The sequence below is a fragment of the Carettochelys insculpta genome, chromosome 14 (assembly GCF_033958435.1).
Source record: "Carettochelys insculpta isolate YL-2023 chromosome 14, ASM3395843v1, whole genome shotgun sequence".
Lineage (NCBI taxonomy): Eukaryota > Metazoa > Chordata > Testudines > Carettochelyidae > Carettochelys > Carettochelys insculpta.
The window spans coordinates 1,540,343-1,562,409 of record NC_134150.1 but is presented as its reverse complement, the minus strand read 5'-3'; the positions used below and the strand labels follow the sequence as shown (position 1 = coordinate 1,562,409).

At 50.8% G+C, this 22,067-nt stretch overlaps 1 protein-coding gene across 2 annotated transcripts in view; it reads right to left on the bottom strand.

Moving 5' to 3' along the window:
• The window catches only part of PLEKHG4 (pleckstrin homology and RhoGEF domain containing G4), a 96,113-nt gene extending 76,067 nt beyond the window's left edge, over window positions 1-20,046 (bottom strand). Inside the window, exon 1 of one of the 2 annotated variants that reach the window (XM_075008816.1) lies at window positions 19,924-20,046. In XM_075008816.1, coding sequence (XP_074864917.1) covers window positions 19,924-19,926 — 3 coding nt within the window. In that variant the 5' untranslated portion in view covers window positions 19,927-20,046. The remainder of the gene's footprint in view (window positions 1-19,923) is intronic. The other variant, XM_075008817.1, reaches the window with a different exon arrangement.
• Window positions 20,047-22,067: the final 2,021 nt, after the last annotated feature.

Sequence of the window (22,067 nt, the reverse complement as noted above, 5' to 3'; positions counted from 1 at the left end):
CGCACACGTGACTCTTTCCTTCAATGCCGTGGCAGGCTGGGAAAAGGCCCCACCCCATTCTGCCTCTTCCCACCTCCACCCCGCATCTGCTCCGACCTTCTTCCCCCAACTGTGTGGGCCAGAGCACTAGAGGGGCTCTGGCCCCCGCAACAGGGGCCTGGTCCCCTGCACTCACCAGGGGCCGTGAGGGGAAGCAGAGCAACCCAGCTCTGCTGTCCAGCTCCCAGCTGTGTAGCTCTGCTTCCCACAGTGCATGTGTGGGGGGCAACCCCACTCCTCCCTTGAGTTACCCACCAGCAGCTGGGGAGCAAAGCCGCATTGCCACAGCTGCTGGGGAGCACAGGGGGGCCCAGCCCTGCTGTGAGGGCCAGGCCCCTGGCCCCTCCACCCCATGGCACTTAGGGGGCATATGGTCCCTCAGCCTCCCCCCCACGTCCCAGTGTTCATTGGCCTAACCTCAGGCCCACGTGTCCAGTCTATAAGGTTACACCGGGATGCTCACCTCCGACACAAGCGCTTCACGGCCCCGGGTCCAGATGGGCTCCCACAGATCAGAGCAGAAGCTGGATTAATCCCCAAGGTTCCCCGCACACCTTGGCCTGCCCTGAGCTGTAGCAGCGCTCCAGTCCAGCGCTCTGGCCCAGAAACAGCCGTAACGTGGCAGGATTGGAGTGAGCCAGGTGACCACTTATCACGGGGGTGGCCAAGTTTCTTGGGGTCCCCCGAGTCCTGGCTCTGTGTTCTGGGCTGTAAATTTACCCCAAAATGTCTTCTCAGAGCCCGGTAAGCCGTGGCAGCGATGGCGCCGCTGCTAGGCAATATCGACCTCCCGTGGTCTAGCAAATTCTCTTGTGCGGCTCCGGTTGGACTAGAGGCTCGACCTGTAGTTCAGCTCCATTAAAGTCAGGGAGATCTGCTGGCGTTAAGAGAGAGATTTTTGGCTCTGGGCACTACAGCCTTAGGCCTGGCTGGCAGGATACAGGGCTGTGCCAGCTGAAGTATTCAGATGGGGGTACCAGCAGCTACCACCCCCCCAAAATAGTGCCCTGGTTACCTAGGCTGCCTCCTTATCCTGACCATCTCGCTCTGCCTCTCACAGGTTCTGCTTTGTCAGGAGCGTCTCCCAGCAGGGGCTGGTGGGAGCTGCTGGATTCCCGTCTCTTGGGAAATCCCCCACGAAAGCTTCTGCCCCAATAAATCCATTAGTCTTTACGGTTCCAAGGACTCCACCTCGTTTTCGCAGATACAGACGAGCACGGCTGCCCCACCGCTGCTCTCGGGAACCGTGTCCTTCAGCTGGGTGGGGAGAGAACCAGTGTTACCTCCCCCAAGACAAATGCAAAGGAAGTAAAGAAAACCTCCCCCTAGGAGCGTGCTCCCCCAGTGGGGTCGGATGGAAGGGGTGTATTGGTGGGGGCTTCCAACCTCGTACGGCCTCTGGGGAAACCAGGCACAGGGGCGGCAAAGTCAGTCAAATGTGGAATAAAAGGGAGGGGGGTTAATCAGTTCTATGGGAGGAGGATTAATCTGATCAGGTCAGCAGCCTTAGTGTTTGTTACTCTGCCCATGATCTAATTAGGGACCATTACTGCCATATCCAATTCAGGTTTTTGCTGGCCCGACAGGCTCAGGGGGCTGTGTGGGCTGCTCCTAGCCCTGTTGGAGAAGTTGTCATGGGGCAGCTGGAGGTCTTGGCTTCAGGGCAGGGGCCAGCTGGGATTATGGGTTTCTGATGCCAATCCCGTGTGGGACCGTGGAAGTGTTATCTTCCCCGGGGTGTTTCCATGGAAATGATCAACAGTGAAATAGTTAACAGTGCTCAGTAGTTACAGCCTGTTCTTCTGGAATGGGAGCTACCGGGGCAGGTCACCCCTTCCGGGCTCACCCTAGAATCACAGAGCACTAGAACTGGGAGGGACCTCGAGAGGTCATGAAAGTCCAGTTCCCTGCCCTCGTGGCAGGGCCAAGCACCATCCAAGGCCATCCTTGAGAGGGGGTCTATCGAACCTGGCCTTAAATATCTCCAGTGATGGAGATTCCACCACCTCCCTAGGCAATTTATTCCGGTGTTGGACCACCCTGAGCGTTAGGAAGTTTCCCTTGCCGAAGTTTAAGCCCATTGCTCCTTGTCCTGTCCTCAGACACCAAAGAGAACATTTTTTTTCCTCCTCATTGTAACACCCTTCTAGGTACTTGAATGTGGTTTTCTTGTCTCCTCTTCAGCTCTCTCTTTTCCAAGCTAAAACTACCCCAGTTCTTTCACTCTTCCATCATGGGTCATGCGTTCTAGCCCTTGAATCATTTTTGTTGCTCTTCTCTGAACCTTCTGTAATTTGCCCCCATCTCTCCTGAAGCATGGCACCCAGGACTGAAAATAATACTCCAGCTGAAGCCTAATCAGCGAGGAATAGAGTGAAAGAATTGCTTCTCGTCTCAGTCTCAGGAGAGGTACCCCTATTAGTCTGTAGCGTCACAAAAACAAACAAAGCAGCCCCGTAGCACCTTAAATACAAATAATTTTATTTACTTGGTAAGGAGCTGTTGTGGGTAAGACCCACTTCATCAGACTGGGGAGCAAACCTGAGAATATGTTTGCAACGCTCCCGTTAATACATCCCAGAATGACGGTTGCTTTGTTTGCAACTGTGGCACATGGTTGATTCGTAGTTAGCTTGTGGTCCACTCTGACCCCCAGATCTCTTGCTGCAGTGCTCCTTCCCAGGAAGTTGCTTCCATCCTGTATGTGTCAAACTGATTCTTCCTCCCCAAGTGCAGCACTTTGCATTTGTGCTTATTGCATTTCATCCTATTCACCCCAGACCATTTCGAATTATAACCCCATCCTCCGAAGCAGGTGCAACCCCTCCCCGCTGAGTATCATCCACTCTATGCCATTAGCTCAATCGCTAACGAAGACACTGAACAGCACCATCCCAGAACTGATCCCCATGGAACCCCACTTGTTATGCCCTCCCAGCATGACTCTGCACCACGGAGAAGTACTCTCTGGGAAGAATTATCCAACCAGCCAGTTACACACCCCCCTCATAGTAGCCCCATCTCCGTTGCATTTCCCTAGATTACTGATAAGAAGTTCATGGGGGACTGTATCAAACAAGTGTTCTACTGACATCGAGGTATACATTTCTACTGCTTCCCCCTGTTCCACCAGGCTTGCGACCCCATCAAGACCCCTGTCAGGCTGGTGTGACAGGATTGGCTCTTTACAAATCCATAGCGTTCCCCATCACCTTATTGTCTTCCAGCTGGATTCCTTAGTTATTTGCTCCATTACCTTTCGGAGCACTGAAGTTAAGCTGACTGGTCTATAGTTCCCTGGGTTGTCTTTATTTCCCTGGCTGTAGATGGGCACCAGATTTGCCCTTCTCCTGTCTCCCATCCTCCATGGCCTTTCAAAGATGATGGCTAATGGCTCACATATCCCCTCTATCCACTGCTGGAGTACATAGGATGCATTTCGTCAGGCCCTGGTGACTTGAAGGCATCTAACTTGGCTCCTCGCACGCTGTGGACTCCAGCAGATGTCACTGTGCTCTGGGGTTACAGTTTCAAGGTTTTCCTCTCCACTGTGAGGGCTAGAAACAAACTGAAGCTGAGATTTTGGGGAGCACCCACAGCAAGGGCTGGGCAAGAGGTGGGCTCTGCCCCCCCCCCCCACCATCTAGCATGACCATATCCTGTGGCAGCGTGGGAGCATTTTGTTAATGCGCCATTTGATGAGGCTGCCCAGGACCGGAGCATCCCGATTGGCTGCCTGCAGTTTGGGCACCAGCGAGGGCCAGAACATTTCATTTCCTCTCTGCCGCCTTATCTATTGTCATGAGTGGCTGCAGGAAGCCACGTTTAACAATGACTCCAATCTCTTTCCTCATCGTGAAGCAATGCAGCCCGCAGGGACAGGCACCGCCTCGGCGTTTGTCCTGCTAGGCGGTACTGGATCATGCACGTCAGCATGCGTATGTAGCGGCGGGGGTAGCTGAGTTAGTCTGTATCGTCAAAAACAGCAACAACTCCAGTGGCACCTGATCGACTAACAGATATTTTAATCTTAAGCTTTTGTGGGCAAGGACCTGCTTCGTCAGACTGCGCTCCACGAGCTCCTTGTGCGGTGTGCATAGATATTAGGCTTAGAATACCCGGCCCTGCTGCAGCCTTCTTCCCTTCCTTGGGCTCCTACCACAAACGCACTCCCTGGGATGCAAGCACCCCAAAAAGTGCAAGGAGGCAGGGCAGAGTCATTTCCACACCTTCCTGAAGCCTGCCACTAATCTTGCCTAGGCACAGCAAGATGCAGGAGACCCCTGTCCTGACACCCAGTCTTTCTTGAAGGTCTCCCTAGGGCAGTGACTCTCTTCTGTCTCCCTCTCAGGACAGCCCCCCAAAACCAATACAGCAGTAAATGCTGGGTTTGGTCTACAGTAAAGAAAGTTTGTTGGTCTGAGCCAAGTAGACCTCCTGACGGGATGGGGGTGAGGAAGGCAGCTGAATCGTAAGGCTAGAAGGGACTTCAGTAGATCATCTGGTCCAGCCCCCTCCCTGAAGCAGGATCAACTCCAGCTAAGTCATCCCAGCTGGCACCTTGTCAAGCCAGGACTTAAAAAACCTCTAGGGATGGAGAATTCATCACCACCTCTCTAGGCAACGCATTCCAGTGCTTCACGAGCCTCCTGGGAATATAGTTTTTCCTAATATCCAACCTACACCTCCCACTCTAACTTCAGACCATTGCTCCTTGTTCTGCCACCTGTCACCACTGAGAACAGCCTCTCTGCATCCTCTTTAGAGCTCCCCTTGAGGAAGTTGAAGGCTGCTAACAAAATAACCCCAACTCTCTCAGCCTCTCCTCATAGGTCATGTGCTCCAGTCCCCTAATCATTTTGTTGCCCTCCACTGGCCCTGCTGAAATACATCCACCTCCTGTCTGTATTGGGAGGCCCAGAACTGAACACAATACTCCAGATATGGCCTCACCAGTGCCAAAATAGAGGGGAATAACTTCTCTCGATCTGCTGGAAATGCTGCTAATGCACCCCAATAGGCCATTAGCCTTCTTGGCTACAAGGACACATGGTTGACTCATATCCAGCCTCTCATCCACTGTAATCCCCAGGTCCTTTTCTGCTGCACTGCTACTTCAGCAGATGGTCTCCAGCCTGTCACAACACTGGGATTCTTCCATCCCAAGTGCAGGACTCTGCACTTGTCCTTGTTGAACCTCAGATTTCTTTTGGCCCAATCCCCCAATTTGTCTCAGTCACACTGGACCCTGTCCCTACCCTCCAATGTATCTACCTGTCCCCCTCGCTTAGTGTCATCTGCAATCCGTCCCCTCATCCAGCTCATTAATAAGGATGTTGAACATTTACTGGCCCTAGAACTGATCCTTGGGGCACATTGCTTGAAACTGACTACCAACAAGACATTGCACCACTGACCACTACCTGTTGGGCCCAACCATCTAGCCAGCTTTCTATCCATCCATGTATCCAACCCATGCTTCCTTAACTTATGGGCAAGAACGTTGTAGGAGGTTGTATCAAAAGCTTTGCTACAGTCAAGGTGTATCACATCCATTGACTTCCCCATGTCCACAGAGCCAGTTACCTCATCACAGAAGCTAATCAGATTGGTCAGGCACGACTTGCCCTTGATGAACCCATGTTGACTACTCTTGATCACTTTCCCCTCTTCCAAATGCTCCAGAATGGATTCCTGGAGGATCCCCTCCATTATTTTCCCAGGAGCTGAGGTGAGGCTGACCGGTCCATAGTTCCCTGGATTGTCCTCCTTTCTTTAAAAGACAGATGGGGCCAACATTTCAAGAGGGGCCTGAGCTCCAGCTGCCAGCACCATACTTCTGTGACGACACCGATGTGGAGATCTGGGCCTTTTGTACTGCTGCCGTAGTACAGCTCTGCCACTCTGTGCTGCAATACAAGTGGCACTAAGGGCTGACTGCCTTAGGCTCCACCTCTTCTGGGACCACAGAACCAGGTCCCCCTTCCACCTTGTCCCAGGGCCTGCGGTGGCTGTCGGGCCCACCCCCCGCCAAGCCTAGGCTTTGGCAAACATATTCCCAGCCCATGTTGTGTTTTGAAACTATGCAGTGCTGTCGTGTGCTTGGGTTAGAGCTGCCTCTTTTGATTGGATCCATTCCTGGAGGTTTCAGTGCTTGGCACACTCTTTCGTTAAAGACGAATCTTTAATTCCTGAAGACTCCAAGACAATCCTAGATGCTTGGCAGCCCCAGAGAACAGAGGGAGCTTCTAGGGGTGCTGTCTAGACAGTGATCTTAAAAAGGTCCTTAGAAACTCTTTCACTCTCTTCACACTAAACAGCAACAGGTACGTTCAGGATTACTTCCAACTGAGGCCTTGATTTTGCCTGGCAGCTTAGCTAACACTTCAAAACATTCAGTTCAATTAAAACTGTATTGATTAAATCTAAGAAGGAACAAAACTAACCTGGGGATTGATACTGAAATTGTGGCCAAGTGATTGTGCAAAACACGCTTCATTAAAGCTTTTAACATCTTTCTTCTTTTGGGGGGCAAAAATATTAGAGAATGTCCTATTTTCAGGGCAACCTGTCTTTGCTGAAAAGGAAAGATGTTCATTTTACTCTGTCCTGAAGTGCAGAGAGAGTTGGTTTATCCTGTTCTTTGCAGATACAAGGTACAGGAGAGAAAAGGCATAGGAGCGAAAGACACCACTGTTTTAGTTACCAGCGGATGCTTTGGATGGCAAATTAACCACAAACACCTGCCGTCTGGATCCTGGTTTACAGTCCTCAGGGATGTGTTCTGATTGGATCTTTTCTTTCTAGACAAGGCAGGCTTGGAGAAATAGGACATAGCTTTTCAGTGACTCCTGAAATCAACCAAGAGTGAGAGCAGGGAAGAAAGGAAGCAAAAAATAAGGCAATACGGAAGGAAAACCAAGACAGGCTCTTCTGTGCCTGTGAGGTGCTGGTACTTAGCTATCTCCACTGGTGGCTTGAGGGTTGGGGTGGCCACGCCAGGGCCCCCAAAAGTGCAGAGCCTGGGGTGGTCACCTCAGCTCATCTTATGGAAGGGATGGCTCTGCCTCTGAGGAACAAAGTTCAGATGTGCTAAGATGAGCAGCCCCAGCTGCTGGTGGGTCGAGGATGAACTGGAGAGATGAGATGAGGCCAGGCAAACAGATGCAGGGTGGGATAGGAGATGCTAAGGAGCGCTGAAATGGCTTTGTCAGAGACCCGCAAAAGGGAAAAAAAGAGGGTTGCACAGTACCTTCATTATCTTGTCCACCAATTAGATGGAATAGCCATCCCATCAATTTTGATCTATTAAAGATCTGGTTCCATGGTTTTTATTTTCACCAAGCACAATTTTAACAGTCCTTGGATTACAGTAGAATTGTTTGTAATTTGAACGACTCCAGCTTCTTCCACTCTTGCCCTCGTTATAACATTTATCATAAACAACTTCATCTGTTTTTCCATCATTACTGTAACATCTTGTAAACAGCTGCATATTTTTGCCGTCTGAGCTCTCGGTGGGGTACACTTTGTAGGCTCAGTAGACGCTTTCTCTGAGCCAAAGGACCAATAGAAACAGGGCATTTCTGCAGGATAGTCCATTTCCTAGCTTAGTCCTCTGATGCCAAAAAGAAACGCACCACAGCTAACAACATGCATCTGTTCCTTTAAGACTGAGTAATTATCCTGTATATTCGACGGAGCGATTGGTAGCAATACCGCCCAAAGACTTCCAGTAATATTACACGTAAAAATCTCCATGCGGTTCAGAAAACAACCTGGGCTTTCCACACTCTGACCTAGGGCTGGAATAGCCAGCATCATCTTCTGCTGTCACAGGTATACATTGGCACAGCGGTGTGGGCAGCTCAGCAGAATAGCAGGGCATCCTGAAAGTCTAGACTAAGGTATATGAGAAGAGAATTGTTCGCATGTCACCTGTGCAAATACTGCCTGACTTTTGCTGCTGGCACGATTGGTAACACAAGCACTAATTTTACCCATCGAGATTGTAAGGAAAAAGGTCAACCCAGAGAGAGACGAATAGTTTTTTCCCCTACTTGCAGCTAGAGGGGTTTTCAGTCTGTGACAGGCTAAACTGCAGCAAGGGAAGGTTAAGTTGGACAATAGGAAAAACTTCCTAACTGTCAGTGCGACGGGTCAAGCACTGGAATAAGTCACCTGGGGAGTTCGTGGAACCTCCATGCCTGGAGATGGTTAAAAGCAGGATGATCTAGAGATGGTGCTTGGTGCTGCCGGGAGGGCAGGGCACTGGATATGAGCACCTCTCGAGACGCCTCCCAGTTCTGGTGGCCTGTAATTCTATGAGCCATGTGCGCTGGAGTAAAGTTCTCCGTGATCAGCCTATGGTTCATGGCTTTGCACAGAAACATTGAAAGAGGATCCCAGAAACAAAAAGGTTTTTTTATATATCGGAAAGACAGAACAGGTCGTGCGGGTGGCGGAGTGGTACTATATGTGAAGGATAATATAGAATCAAATGAAGTAAAAATCCTAAAGGAATCAAAATGTTCCATAGAATCATTATGGATAACAATTCATTCCTCTAATATGAATATGGCATTAGGAATATATTACCGACCACCTAACCAGGACAGTGATAGTGATGCTGAAATGATAAGGGAGATTAGAAAGGCTATCAAAATAAAAAACACAGTAATAGGAGATTTCAATTATCCCCATATTGATTGGGTGCATGTCACCTCAGGACGGGATTCGGAGATTAAATTTCTTGATGCCTTAAAATGACTGCTTCTTGGAGCAGCTAGTACAGGAACCCACAAGGGGAGAGTCGATTCTCGATCTAGTCTTGACTGGAACGCAGGATCTGGTCCAAGAGGTAACTGTTACTGGACCGCTTGGAAATAGTGACCACAATATAATAACTTTTAATATTCCTGTGTTGGGAAGAACACCGCAGCGGTCAAACACTCTGGCATTTAATTTCAAAAAGGGGAATTACACTAAAATGAGGAAGCTAGTTAAACAGAAACTAAAAGGTAGAGTAATTAAACTAAAATCCCTGGAAGCTGCATGGAAACTGTTTAAAGACACCATACTAGAGGCCCAACTTAAATGTATACCCCAAATAAAAAAACACAGTAAGAGACCTAACAAAGAACCACCATGGCTAAACAGCCATGTTAAAAAGGCAGAGAGAGAGAAAAGGGCAGCTTTTAAAAAGTGGAAGTCAAATCCTAGTGAGGAAAATAGAAAGGAACATAAACACTCCCAAATTAAGTGTCATAATGTAGTAAGAAAAGCCAAAAAAGATTTTGAGGAACAGCTAGCCAAAAATTCAAAAAACGATAGTAAAATGTTTTTTAAATACATTAGAAGCAGGAAGCCTGCTAAAAAAGCAGTGGGGCCCTTGGATGATAAAGATATAAAAGGAGCGATCAAGGAAGACAGTGCCATTGCGGAGCGATTAAATGATTTCTTTGCTTCAGTCTTCACGGCTGAGGATGTTACAGAGGTTCCTAAATCTGAGCCAGCCTTTTTAGGTGACAAATCTGAGGAACTCACCTCAGATTGAAGTGACATTAGAGGAGGTTTTGGAATTAATTGATAAGCTGAATAGTAACAAGTCTCCAGGACCAGACGGCATTCACCCAAGGGTTCTGAAAGAACTCAAATGTGAAATTGCGGAGTTATTAACAGTGGTTTGTAACCTATCCTTTAAATCCACTTTGGTACCAAATGACTGGAAGACGGCCAATATAACACCAATATTTAAAAAAGGCTCTAGAGGAGATCCTGGCAATTATAGACCGATAAGTTTAACATCAGTACCAGGCAAATTAGTAGAAACACTAGTAAAGAGTAAAATTGCAAGGCATATAGAAGAGCACGAATTGTTGGGCAAAAGTCAGCATGGTTTCTGCAGAGGGAAGTCGTGTCTAACTAATCTGTTAGAATTCTTTGAAGGGGTTAATAAACATGCGGACAAGGGGCACCCAGTGGACATAATATACCTAGATTTCCAGAAAGCCTTTGACACGGTCCCACACCAAAGGCTTTTATGTAAATTAGGTGGTCATGGGATAGGAGGAAAGGTCCTTTCATGGATCGGGAATTGGTTAAAAGACAGAAAACAAAGGGTGGGAATAAATAGTAAATTTTCACAATGGAGGAGGGTAACTAGTGGTGTTCCCCAGGGGTCAGTCCTGGGACTGATCCTGTTCAACTTGTTCATCAATGATCTAGAAAATGAGGTAAGCAGTGAGATGGCAAAGTTTGCAGATGACACCAAGTTCTTCAGGACAGTCAAAAGCAAAAGGGATTGTGAAGAACTACAAAAAGATCTCAGCAAACTGAGTGATTGGGCAGCAAAATGGCAAATGAAATTTAATGTGGGTAAGTGTAAGGTAATGCATGTTGGAAAAAATAACCCAAATTACACGTACTACATGATGGGGTCAAATTTAGCTACGACAGATCAGGAAAGGGATCTTGGAGTTAGAGTGGATAGTTCTCTGAAGACATCCACGCAGTGTGCAGCGGCAGTTAGTAAGGCAAATAGGATGTTAGGAATTATTAAAAAAGGGATCGATAATAAGACAAAAGATATCATACTTCCCCTATATAAAACTATGGTACGCCCACATCTCGAGTACTGCGTGCAGATGTGGTCTCCTCACCTCAAAAAAGATATATTGGCATTAGAAAAGGTTCAGAAAAGGGCGACTAAGATGATTAGGGGTTTGGAACGGGTCCCATATGGGGAGAGGCTAGAGAGACTGGGACTTTTCAGTTTGGAAAAGAGGCGATTGAGGGGCGATATGATAGAGGTATATAAAATCATGAATGGTGTGGAGAAAGTGAATATAGAAAAATTATTTACCTTTTCCCATAATACAAGAACTAGGGGACACCAAATGAAATTGATGGGTAGTAGGTTCAAAACTAATAAAAGGAAATTTTTCTTCACACAGCGCACAGTCAACCTGTGGAACTCCTTGCCCGAGGAGGCTGTGAAGGCCAGGACTCTATTAGGGTTTAAAAAAGAGCTTGATAAATTTTTGCAGGTTAGGTCCATAAATGGCTATTAGCCAGGGATAAAGTATGGTGCCCTAGCCTTCAGAACAAGGGCAGGAGATGGATGGCAGGAGATAAATCACTTGATCATTGTCTTCTGTTCTCCTTCTCTGGGGCACCTGGCATTGGCCACCGTCGGCAGATGGGATGCTGGGCTCGATGGACCTTTGGTCTGACCCAGTATGGCCATTCTTATGTTCTTATGTTTTTACGAGTCCCATTGCCTCTTCCTTCCCCACTGGAAGAAATCCAACCCCGGGATCACAGCAAGATTATATTTTCTGTTCAGCTCCACCTTTGCACCTGCTAGCCAGGAGCTGCTACCTGAACAGATGCATTGAAAGACACACGAGCCAGTCAGGCCTCTGCGATACCAGGAGATCCAGGCACAGCTCAGGCTGCATGATCTGTATGAGTGACAGACAAGAACACACCACACCTCCCAGCCTTGCAAGAGTGGGAGCACGAGCTGCTCCATGCAAATTCAGTGACTGCCACCGCTCGCCCCTGAGACAGCTACCCGCGTTTCCTCAGCTGCCCTGTTCAGGCTAAATTTCTCCTGTGTGCCGATTGCCTCCTGCAAGCTGTCAAGGGGAGTGTCGGTGTCAAGGAAATAAAATTTTCCCAGCCCAGAACACAGGTGACAATTAATAGTGAATGGTGCTTCCTAAGTACTATCTAGAGTACTGGCATGGCACCCCAGTCCCACAGTATCACAGAATCACAAGGCTGGAAGGGACCTCAGGACATCACCTAGTCCAGCCCCCTGCTTCAAGCAGGATCAACCCCCACTAAGTCATCCCAGCCAGGACCTTGTCCAGCTGGGACTTAAAAACCTCAAGGGATGGAGAATCCACCACCTCCCCAGGCAACACATTCCAGTGCTTCACCACCTGCCTGGTGAAGTAGTTTTTCCCTAATATCTAACCTACACCTCTCCCTCTTCAACTTCAGACCATTACTCCTTGTTTTGCCATCTGACACCACTGAGAACAGTTTCTCACCCTCCTTTTTAGAGCTCCCCTTCAGGAAGTTGAAGGCTGCTATTAAATCACCTCAGTCTTCTCTTCTTTCAAACTAAACAAGCCCAAATCCCTCAGCCTATCCTCATAGGTCTTGTGCTCCAGCCCCTTAAAACATTTTTGTTGCCCTTCGCTGAACCTGCTCCAGCAAATTCACATCCTTTTTATACTGGGAGGCCCAAAATTGGACACAGTATTCCAGATGTGGCCTCACCAGTGCTGAATAAAGAGGAATAACTACTTCTCCAGATCTGCTTGAAATGCTCCTCCTAATGCACCCTACTATGCTGTTAGCCTTCTTAGCTACAAGGGCACACTGTTTACTCATATCCAGCCTTCATCCACCATAACCCCTAGGTCCCTTTCTATCGTACTGCTGCTGAGCCAGGTGGTCCCCAGCCTGTAACAATGCTTAGGATTCTTCCACCCCAGGTGCAGGACTCTACACTTCTCCTTATTGAACTGCATCAGACTTCTTTTGGCCCCGCCCTCCAATTTATCCAGGTCACTCTGGATTCTCTCTACCCTCCAACGAATCTACCTCTCCCCCTAGTTTTGTGTCATCCCCATACTTGCTGAGGGTGCAATCCAGCCCCTCATCCAGGTCATTAAATAAGGATGTTGAACAACACCGGCCCCAGAACCGAGCCTTGCGGCACTCCGCTTGAAACAGACTGCCATTGACCACTACCCATTGGGCCCAACCCTCAAGCCAGCTTTCTATCCATCTTCTAGTCCAAGGATCCAATCCATACTTCCTTAACTTACAGACAAGAGTGTTGTGGGAGACCGTACCAAAACCTTTGCTGAAGTCAAGGTATATCACATCCACTGACTTCCCCATGTCCACAGAGCTTGTTACCTCATCATAGAAGCTAATCAGATTGGTCAGGCAGGACTTGCCCCTGGTGAATCCATGTTGGCTACTTTTGATCACTTTCCCCTCTTCCAAGTGCTCCAAAACGGATTCCTTGAGGATTTCCTCCATTATTTTCCCAGGGATTGAGGTAAGGCTGACGAGTCTATAGTTCCCTGGATTGTCCTTTCCTTTTTTAAAGATGGGCACTACCTTTGCCTTCTTCCAGTCATCTGGAATCTCCCCTGATCTCCAAGAGTCTTCAAGGATAATGGCCAAATGTTCGGCAATGACCTCTGCCAATTCCCTCACTACCCTGGGGTGCATTAAATCCAGACCCACGGACTTGTGTACATCTAGTTTTTCTAGATGGCTCAGAACTTGTTGCTTCCCCACAGATGGCTGCCCTCCACCTTCCCATACTGCATCATCTAGGACCATCATTCAGAAGTTGACTTTGTCCGTGAAGACTGAGGCAAAAAAAGCATTGAGTACTTCAGCTTTTCCTGCATCATCTGTCACTAGGTTACCTCCCTTATCCAGTAATGGCCCCACACCTTCTCTGATAACCTGTTTATTGTTCACATGCCTGTAGAAACCCTTCTCGTTACTCATCACGTCCCTCTCCAGCTGCAGTTCCAATTGTGCTTTCACTTACCTGATTACTGCCCGGCATTCTCCAGCCGTATGTTTATACTCCTCCTCAGTCAACTGTCTACTTTCTATTTCTTGTATGCACCCTCTTTGAATTTAAGATGACTAAGGATTTCCCTGTTAAGCCAAGCTGGTTGCCTACCACGTCTGCATTTCTTACTATGCAGCAGGATTGTTTGTTCCTGTGCCTTCAGTAAGACTTCTTTAAAATACTGCCAGTTCTCTTCAACTCTTTTCCCCTTCATCTTCATTTCCCAAGGGATCCTGCTCATCCATTCTCTCAGGGAGTCGAAGTCTGCGCTTCTGAAATCAAGGGTCTGTTTGTTACTGCTCAGCCTTCTTCCTTTTGTCCAGATCCTGAAGTCTACCACCTCATGGTTGCTGCAGCTCAAGTTCCCTCCCACTTCTATTTCTTCTACTAGTTCTTGCCCGTTAGTGAGCAACAGGTCAAGTTGCGCACGGCCCCTGGTTGGTTCCTTCAGCATTTGTACCAAGGAGTTATCCCCAACATTCTCCAAAAACTTCCTGGATTGTCTGTGTGCTGATGTATTGGTCTCCCAACAAATGTCCGGATGCTTAAAGTCTCCCATGAGAACCAGGGCCTGTGATTTGGAAGCTTCACTTAGCTGCCTGAAGAAATCCTCACCTCCCTGATCTGGCGGTCGATAACAGACACCAACTACATCACCACCTCTGTTACTTCCACCTCTCAGCTTAACCCAAAGACACACAACTGGGTTTTCTCCTTCCTCACACTGGAGCTCTGAGCAACCACACTGCTCCCTCACACAGAGCGCAACTCCTCCTCCTCTTCTCCCGTCTGTCCTTCCTGAACAGTTTATACACTTCCATGACCGTGCTCCAGTTATGCGAATTGTCCCACCAAGTCTCCGTTATTCCAACCACCTCGTACTTGTGCGACTGGGCCAGGGCCTCTAACTCTTCCCGTTTGTTCCCCAGGCTTCTGGCGTTATTGTAAAAGCATCTTAGAGAAGGGTCCGACTGCCCCACTTTCTCCTCTTCACCCAGGAAACCCACTTGATTGTTTCCTTCTCCTTCCCCACTGTCTCTGAGCATCTCCTGACGCATTTCTCCTTTCCCACCACTGGAAGGCAGACGGAGCCGATGATCCCATTGCTCAGATGGCAAACTGGGGCACAGGTGGACCGACTCTTTCATAGGCACACCAGCAATCTCTGGCAGACCTGAACTAGCTCTTGGGCAGCCACCCAGGAGAGGTTCAGAGCACCCTCAGCCAGCAGTGTGTGTTTCTACTGGTGGTGCACATAAGTTATTCCATCCATGGATGGAAAAATAAGTTAGAGGGACCCCTGACTGGGGTGCTTACCCGGTGCAGCGGGCTCCACGCTACCCAGGGCTTGCAGGTTCCCCCTACCCCCGTGGCCAAGATTGCAGCAGGGGGTGGAGCCTGCAGGCTTGTGCACCAGCAGTGATACATGTGGCTCCAGCTGCTGGGACAGAGATGGGGAACAGCAGGACACAGAGCTGCCTCCCCCTTCCCAGGGGCAGCCTGAGGCGCTGGGCTGCAGCCCTGGAAGCCCTTCTCATTATCCGGCCCTTGGGGCTGGCAGAATCAGAGACAATGTAAAGTGGTGCCATAGGAGCGGCACCCACGTTAAACACCAACGATAAAAGGAACCAAGTTTTCCCCAGAATGCTGGTGACCAGGATCTTACACGTGCTAAATCCACCAAGCAGTGAATCATCACATCCTCCCCTCATGCCCTGCGTGTGACCTGCGTGAGTGGTACTCATAAGCTAGCAATTTGTATTGCACTAGCACCCGGGGCTCCAGCCAGGCTCAGGCCCCCCTGTGCCCAGCACTGCTTACAAACATAGCAGGGGACAGCCCATGCTCCAAACAAGTCTGAACAGAAGAGACAGATAAAGAGTGGGAGGGAAAAGAGGCCCAACAACAGGAACTGAGTTGACCATGGTCGCATAAGGAGTCGGTGGCGGTGGCAGAGGCAGCAATAGCATCAAGGTTCCTACCCTCTGGCCGATGCTATTTTTAACCCTGTGCCGCATGGTTTTTCACCTAAGCTAACAGGGTTGGCATGTGCACGGTGCACCGCTCCGAAAAACCAACGAACCCCAATTGCCTTAGAAACACAAGGGCCAATAAAAAAAAAAAAGACAGGCCCGCCCCCCTCTGGCCTCTTTACCAGCACAGACAGGTTAGTCGCCCTGGAAAAAGGACCCCAGGATGCTGATGTTTTCAACCCCCGGGCTCCCCGCTGCTTCGTGTGGCAAGACAGAAAGGACTAACGCACAACGTAGGGAAGAGTAGAAATATACTAGTTGCCGGGGCCCCTGAGCAGGGCCGTTCTGTGGGCCAGCCAACAGGACGCCCTGCAATGAGCACACTCCCTCCCTGTGCAGCATGGCTCTGGCCACTGGCCCCTCGACCTCCAACGTGCCATCTCTTCTCCCCCCACGCGCTCCACGAGTGCCACGCCTGGCTCTGCACGGTCCCTAGCGGTCGGGCCATGCAAGGCGGACGATCCACCTGGTCGATATCGTGAGGCGCAAGGGACTCTCCCCCTGCAGTGAGTCCGTTACCGATATGTCGATCCTAGCTACCCAAGTGCCATAGCTAGAACTGCACGTCTACTTACCTGCCCAGCACAGACCTGCCCCACGAAAGGACGTCCGGCCACGTTTCACAGGGAGGAGAAGGGCCGCCTGCTCCACCCGGGGAAGAGAGACACCTAAAGCCATGGCAAGCAGTGTGTGCGTTAGCCGGTGAGCAGGAATTTGTACAGCTGCTCCTCAGACGTCTGTTGAATCCCGTGACCATCCTGCTCCACAGCGCGCTCGACATCGCCCACCCCACAGCACTCTCCCAGAAGCCTCTTTCCAGCCAGTTCAACCAGACTAGATGCTTGCAGCAGGTCTCATTTTAACTCCCACTCCCCTCCCTGGCTTCCTAGCCACCTGAGGGCACGTGGACATTTCCACTCTTCTGTGTCTTGCTGGCACCAGACCCACCCCAGTTCCCGCCCTCCTGCTGCACTCACCCACCCGCTCGTGGCCTCCCTACTGCGTGTCACCATGCCTTCTTTGAGCCTCACTTCCTGGGAGCTCCCTGCCACTCATCTCTTCCTCTCCCGACCTGGGTCCTCCAAGAGCCCTTCTCAAAACCCAGCAATACACTCTTCTCTCTCTTCACATGAGCCCCACGCCCCGGTCCTCTTGGTGGCCACCACTGGTCAACTTCTCTTTTGTACTTAGCTACCGTTGGACTGTCAAAAAGGACTGTCAAAATCCAGATGTTTATTCAGAATGGCCTCCGTAAAAGCCTCCGGCTCCACGGGCCCCATGCCATCAACGACCAAGACCAACTGACTCATCAACTTCCTGACAAAGAAGAAATCAGGAAGAGTAGATGGCGATGCATTGGACACACCTTTGGAAAACCAACCACCACATCACAAGGCAAGCCTTGAGCTGGGACCCACAAGGGAAAGGAGGCACCCATGAAACACCAGGTGCAGGGACCCAAAGACAGACACTAAAAAGACAGGATACCCCTATTCAGACAGGACAGGAGACACTGGCGAGTGGTGGCCAGTGGCCTGTGCTCCAGGATGCACGTATGGAAGAGGCTTACAACAGTTACTGTTGGTCGCTGTTTGATTGCCGGGTCTCTGTTACAGATTCCAAGGCTTTGGGCTACGTGATCAAAAGAGCCTGGCCACTTTGCTTCCCGACTCCCTGTGCTGTGTGCTGCCGCTGAGCTCGGAGGGTACATCAGGCTTGGGGTGTCGCACTGAACCTCTGGAAGGGGCAGCATTTGGTAGAGCTGTTTTTAAGGATTTCTATTTATTTTTCTCACCTGTTCAAAAGGAAAGCTTCAAGGACGGTTCCAGGTCAGGAAACGAGAATCTAGAAGATCTACCAATTTAGCTTCATAGTAACAAGGTTCACAGGTGACTTGATCACTATCTACGAGCATCTACGGGGGGAGAAGACTGTTGACAGCAGAAGGCCCCTTAATCGCGCAGACCGCAGTGGGACAAGACCCAGTGACTGGCAATAAGAGAGAGTCAGGAAAGTTCAAACAGGAAATAAGATGCAACCTCCCCCCTCCCCCACAGGGGTAATTAGCCATTGGAACAAATTGCCGGGGGGCGGGATGGCGGTAAACTGGAGGTCTTTCTAAAAGACAGGCTATGGTACAACCCATAAGTTACTGAGCAGGACGCAGGCATAATTGGGTGAAATTCTATGGCCTCTGCTATGCAAAAGGTCAGATCAGATGCACATAATGGCCCCTTCTGACCTAAAAGTCCATGGATCTCTTCAGCGGTGACTTCCAACCCTGCAGCACTGAGGGAAGCTTGTGAAACCAGGGGAAATGTGGACATTTGCATGCCCAATGGCAGAGACCGCACACAGTCCTGGGCAGCGAGCGCACAAGCGCTAGTAGCAATGCACCTGCAGTGAGGGGATTGTGCGCAGTAATTGCGTGCAGCTGTTTTAGACCACGGATTTAAATCTGTCAGGAAGACGTAGGTCGCCCATAATGGGGTGTCCTCTGCGTGGCAGGAAAGGCAGGTCTGCTCTCTTCGCAGAGAATAAAGCGGCTCCTGTTAGCACTGATGGAGAGGGTCCCTTATCCGGTAACCAGGGCTCCCTCTAATTTTTGCTATCTATTGGACGGAATAAATTTTGTTTTGTGCACATACGCATGCCTTGGCGCACTACCTGCAGGAACACACACACACAGAGTGCCGGCTGCAGGCGCTCTGCTTATCAGCTGGGTGGCCCCTGAACCTGGGAGGCCGCTCCAGCGCTCAGCTTACAGGGAACGCTGCAGGGGGGAGCTTTTCCTTCTCAGCGCTGGCACCTCCCACCCCTCTTTTGAGGCACACTTGTTTGTTGGTCAGGGCGCTTGGCATATGAGAGGGCACAACGTCCCCGCTCTCAAGCCCCCAGCACTCACCCCAGCAGAAGGAGCCGGAGCGAGCCGGCAGCCTGCTCCGCTGCCCATCTCCGAGCCCGCTGCACACCATTTCACTGCGGCACTGGGAAGCGGGGTGCCCGGGGCCCGGTCGCCCCATTTGCCCTGGCTGTGGTGAAGCTGAGCAGAGGGCTTGGAGGTAAGTGGGGGATGCAGCAGGATATTCAGGTGCTCTGGCTCCCACCACCACAGTGAGTGCAGGGGACCCCTGTGCCGGGACCCCAGGTAATCCCCAGGCTGCGCTGGCCCCTCTGAGTCCCGTGCACAGGATGGGATGTTTGTGGCAGCTACCGCAGGACCCCCCCCAAAGCACGGGGCCTAGGGCAGCCACCCTGAACCATCCTTCGGACAGGACGGCTCTGCTGTCTGAGCTGCACTTGGACGTCGGATCAGGCCCGTGAGTGACAGTAGCGTCCAATGCTCAAAAAACCACACACCACTCACATCAGAGCAGCCAGAGAGAAAACACACACCACGTTCCCTCCCTCTTCCAGTGGCTCCCTGGCCCAGCACAGTACGGCCGCCTGGTGGGAGAGGTGCCCGCCAGAACTCCTGCCCGAAGGAAGGCGTTACAGAGCAGCGGTGGGGGAAAGACACACCCGGTGCAAAACAAGACAACACTCTGAAGTAGTGCAAAGAAACCCACGCTGCCCACCCCACTCCCGCATCCAGTTATCAGGCTGACTGGCCGGACAGCAGCACAGGGAGGGTTAACATTATTGAATTGGAAACATGCACACACCACTCCAACCGAATCAGAGAGCAAAGCACCAGGCCCAGGCTGGGTTGGCTAACGTACTGCAGGATTGGGGGGAGATTCCCTTTTGACCAGCCTGGAACCCCAAAACTTCTCAGCCAAGTGCAGGCACGGTTCTGCCCCAAGTGAGAACTTCAGAGCCAGCGAAGGGACAGTGACAGCCTGGCTGCTCCCACACTCACAGCTTGGCCTTTGCAAAGGATGGAGGGGACACTAGCAGCTGGGAGACACACAAAGAAGTGACACAAAATCTCACCTCCGGCCCAGTCACTGGCTCTTCTGGTTTCCCTGCAACTACGCCAGCCCCAAACGCTTCCCTGGAGCCAGCTTTGCATCTCTCCAGCCCCAGGGGATGCATCCAGGCTCCATCAAGGTGCCGACAGGCTCATGGCTTTTTAACACTCATTCTCTCTGTCCAAACAGGTTTTAATGTCAAAAATATCCAGAGACCTAAACTTGCCTTGCTAGGATCAGCCCAGGTCCCCCCCAGCCCTGACAGCAGCTGTGCTCAGCACCTAGAAAAGCCAGCTGGTTATCCCGAGCCACTTACCATGTCTCTCAACTCCTTTCGCCTTGGCCGCTCACTTCCAAAAGCAGCACTTTTTCTCTCTTTCCTCCATGGTTTTCTGCTCTCTTCTTATAAAGACGCCTAAACCACAGAACCCCTTTGAGCATGGAGCTGTAATCCAAACCCTCCTGCCCGCCCCAGCTAATCTAACTCATGACACAGCCATGGGGCTGAACTAGGGGACCCTGAAGGCTGCTGTGACAGCCAACACGCTGCACTTGGTGAGCAGCACTAGATGTAGTGACGGTGACAAGTGTAGCAAACACACGATTCCCTGGGCGCAGCAGCTGTCAGGACACTGCAAAGCACCACAAAGCTGGAGGTCTTGTTGACTCTGAGCCGTTATTCCGGAGAAGCTGGGACAACTCCTCATTCCTCCCTTCCCGGGCCTGCGCTCTCCCTGAGCACAAACGTGCTGATTCAGAGCTGAGGAAACGCACTGCTCTCTTTTTACTGAAACACCACCAAAAGGAAACTCGGCATAAAAGGAGCTGGCCAATCTCCCCTGAAGAGAGGCCTCGGCTCAGGCGAGATTTCCAGCAAAAGTTCCCTCTCCAGAGGCAAAAGAAGAGCAGAATGCTTTCACCCAGAAGAGACCCCCAAGAGAGTCTGAGGAGGTACCATGGATTTCCAATCTACCTGTCACAGTGTCAAGTTAAACTCTGGGAAATAATAATAATGGAGCCCCCCAAAATGCACAGAAACTGTTTGCTGAACAACCTTCACAAGGCAGTGACTACGTCAGGCAATGAAACCAAATCACATTGATATCAGGCTGGGTATAAAGCCCTCTCCTCCCCCTGGGAGGAAGTAATTTAGCATGGCAGATTCCTCCACCCCTTCATTAATTGTTTAAAATGGCCAGTGGCCAGAGCAGCAAGGAAGGTCATGCAACAGGCAGGCAGTGGCCTACAGAAAAGACAATGGGAAAGCCGGAGGGGGCTAGAAGGTGGGTGGAACCGCAAGGACCTCAGTGATCCGTCAACACCCACAGACCTGATGGAACCGTGGGGGGGGGGGGGGTTGAAAAACAAACAAAAACAAAACAGCGCCATGGACACGAGGACAAAGACTGGCACTGAGAATGGCTGGAAAACGCGTCACACAAGTGAACGACAACGTCCCGTGAATCTCCGCGGCAGCTCGGGGGATGCGCTCCTGGAGGGCCAGACAGCGGGTGGGGCGGGGGGGTGGGGGGAGGAGAGAGAGATATCGCGCAAGTGAGCCCAGATTTGGTAAGAGGGTGCAGAAGGCAAAAGGAACCGGAAGCCAGCCATCTTCCATGGTACCCTCAGCATCCTCTACCACCACCGCAGATTCAATGGTGCGTGCTGGCAGGGCAGCCTTCGTTGGGCGTTGTCCTCAGTAGAGCCACGCTGCTGTCCCAGAGCGCCGCATCACCCGGCGAAGGCAGCACAGACTCACTCAGCAGAGGAGGAGGGAGCAGAGAAAGGACTGAGCCAGGAGCCAAGAGAGTAACGAGCGACTGTCAGCAACAGGACCAAACGGCTCCAAACATAGGCCTCTCCCCGTCAGGGAGAGCACTTCCGAGGCATCGGATCAATGGTAGCTAGAGGAAAGGGTGTGGAGGACCAGAGAGGAGAGGGGCTTGTGTTACACTCCTGGTTGCCATTTCCCTGACTTCCTGCTGGGCAGACAGCTGGCAAGTTGTTTCAAGCAGTCCCTGGGCAGCGAGCAGAGCAGCAGTTGGTTTCAGAATCTTCTCCCGCTGGCGACATAACGAGACCATGGTAACTTCCAAGACTGGTAATCAGACTGGTGCCTCTGACTCTCTTTTAGGGGGAGTCTTCTGCATGGTCAGTCCTGGATCCTACAGGAAGGGCGGACCCATCTCTAGTATTCACCAAGCACGAGTTGCCAGTTTGTGCAACAGTTCCTGATCGTTTCTCTTTCGCGGAACATCTGGAGAGCTTGAATTATTTTGAGGCACACCACCATACTGCCACCAAATGAACTCGTGAATATTCATGAGCCCAATCAGAACACCCAGGGTGGCGGATGCAATCTGGCAATTGTGTGAGAACCAACATTTCCCTCCGTAGGAACGGAGACGAACGCGGACCATCAGCGCGCTGGATAAAGCCTGCTCAGTGGAGAGCCCGACG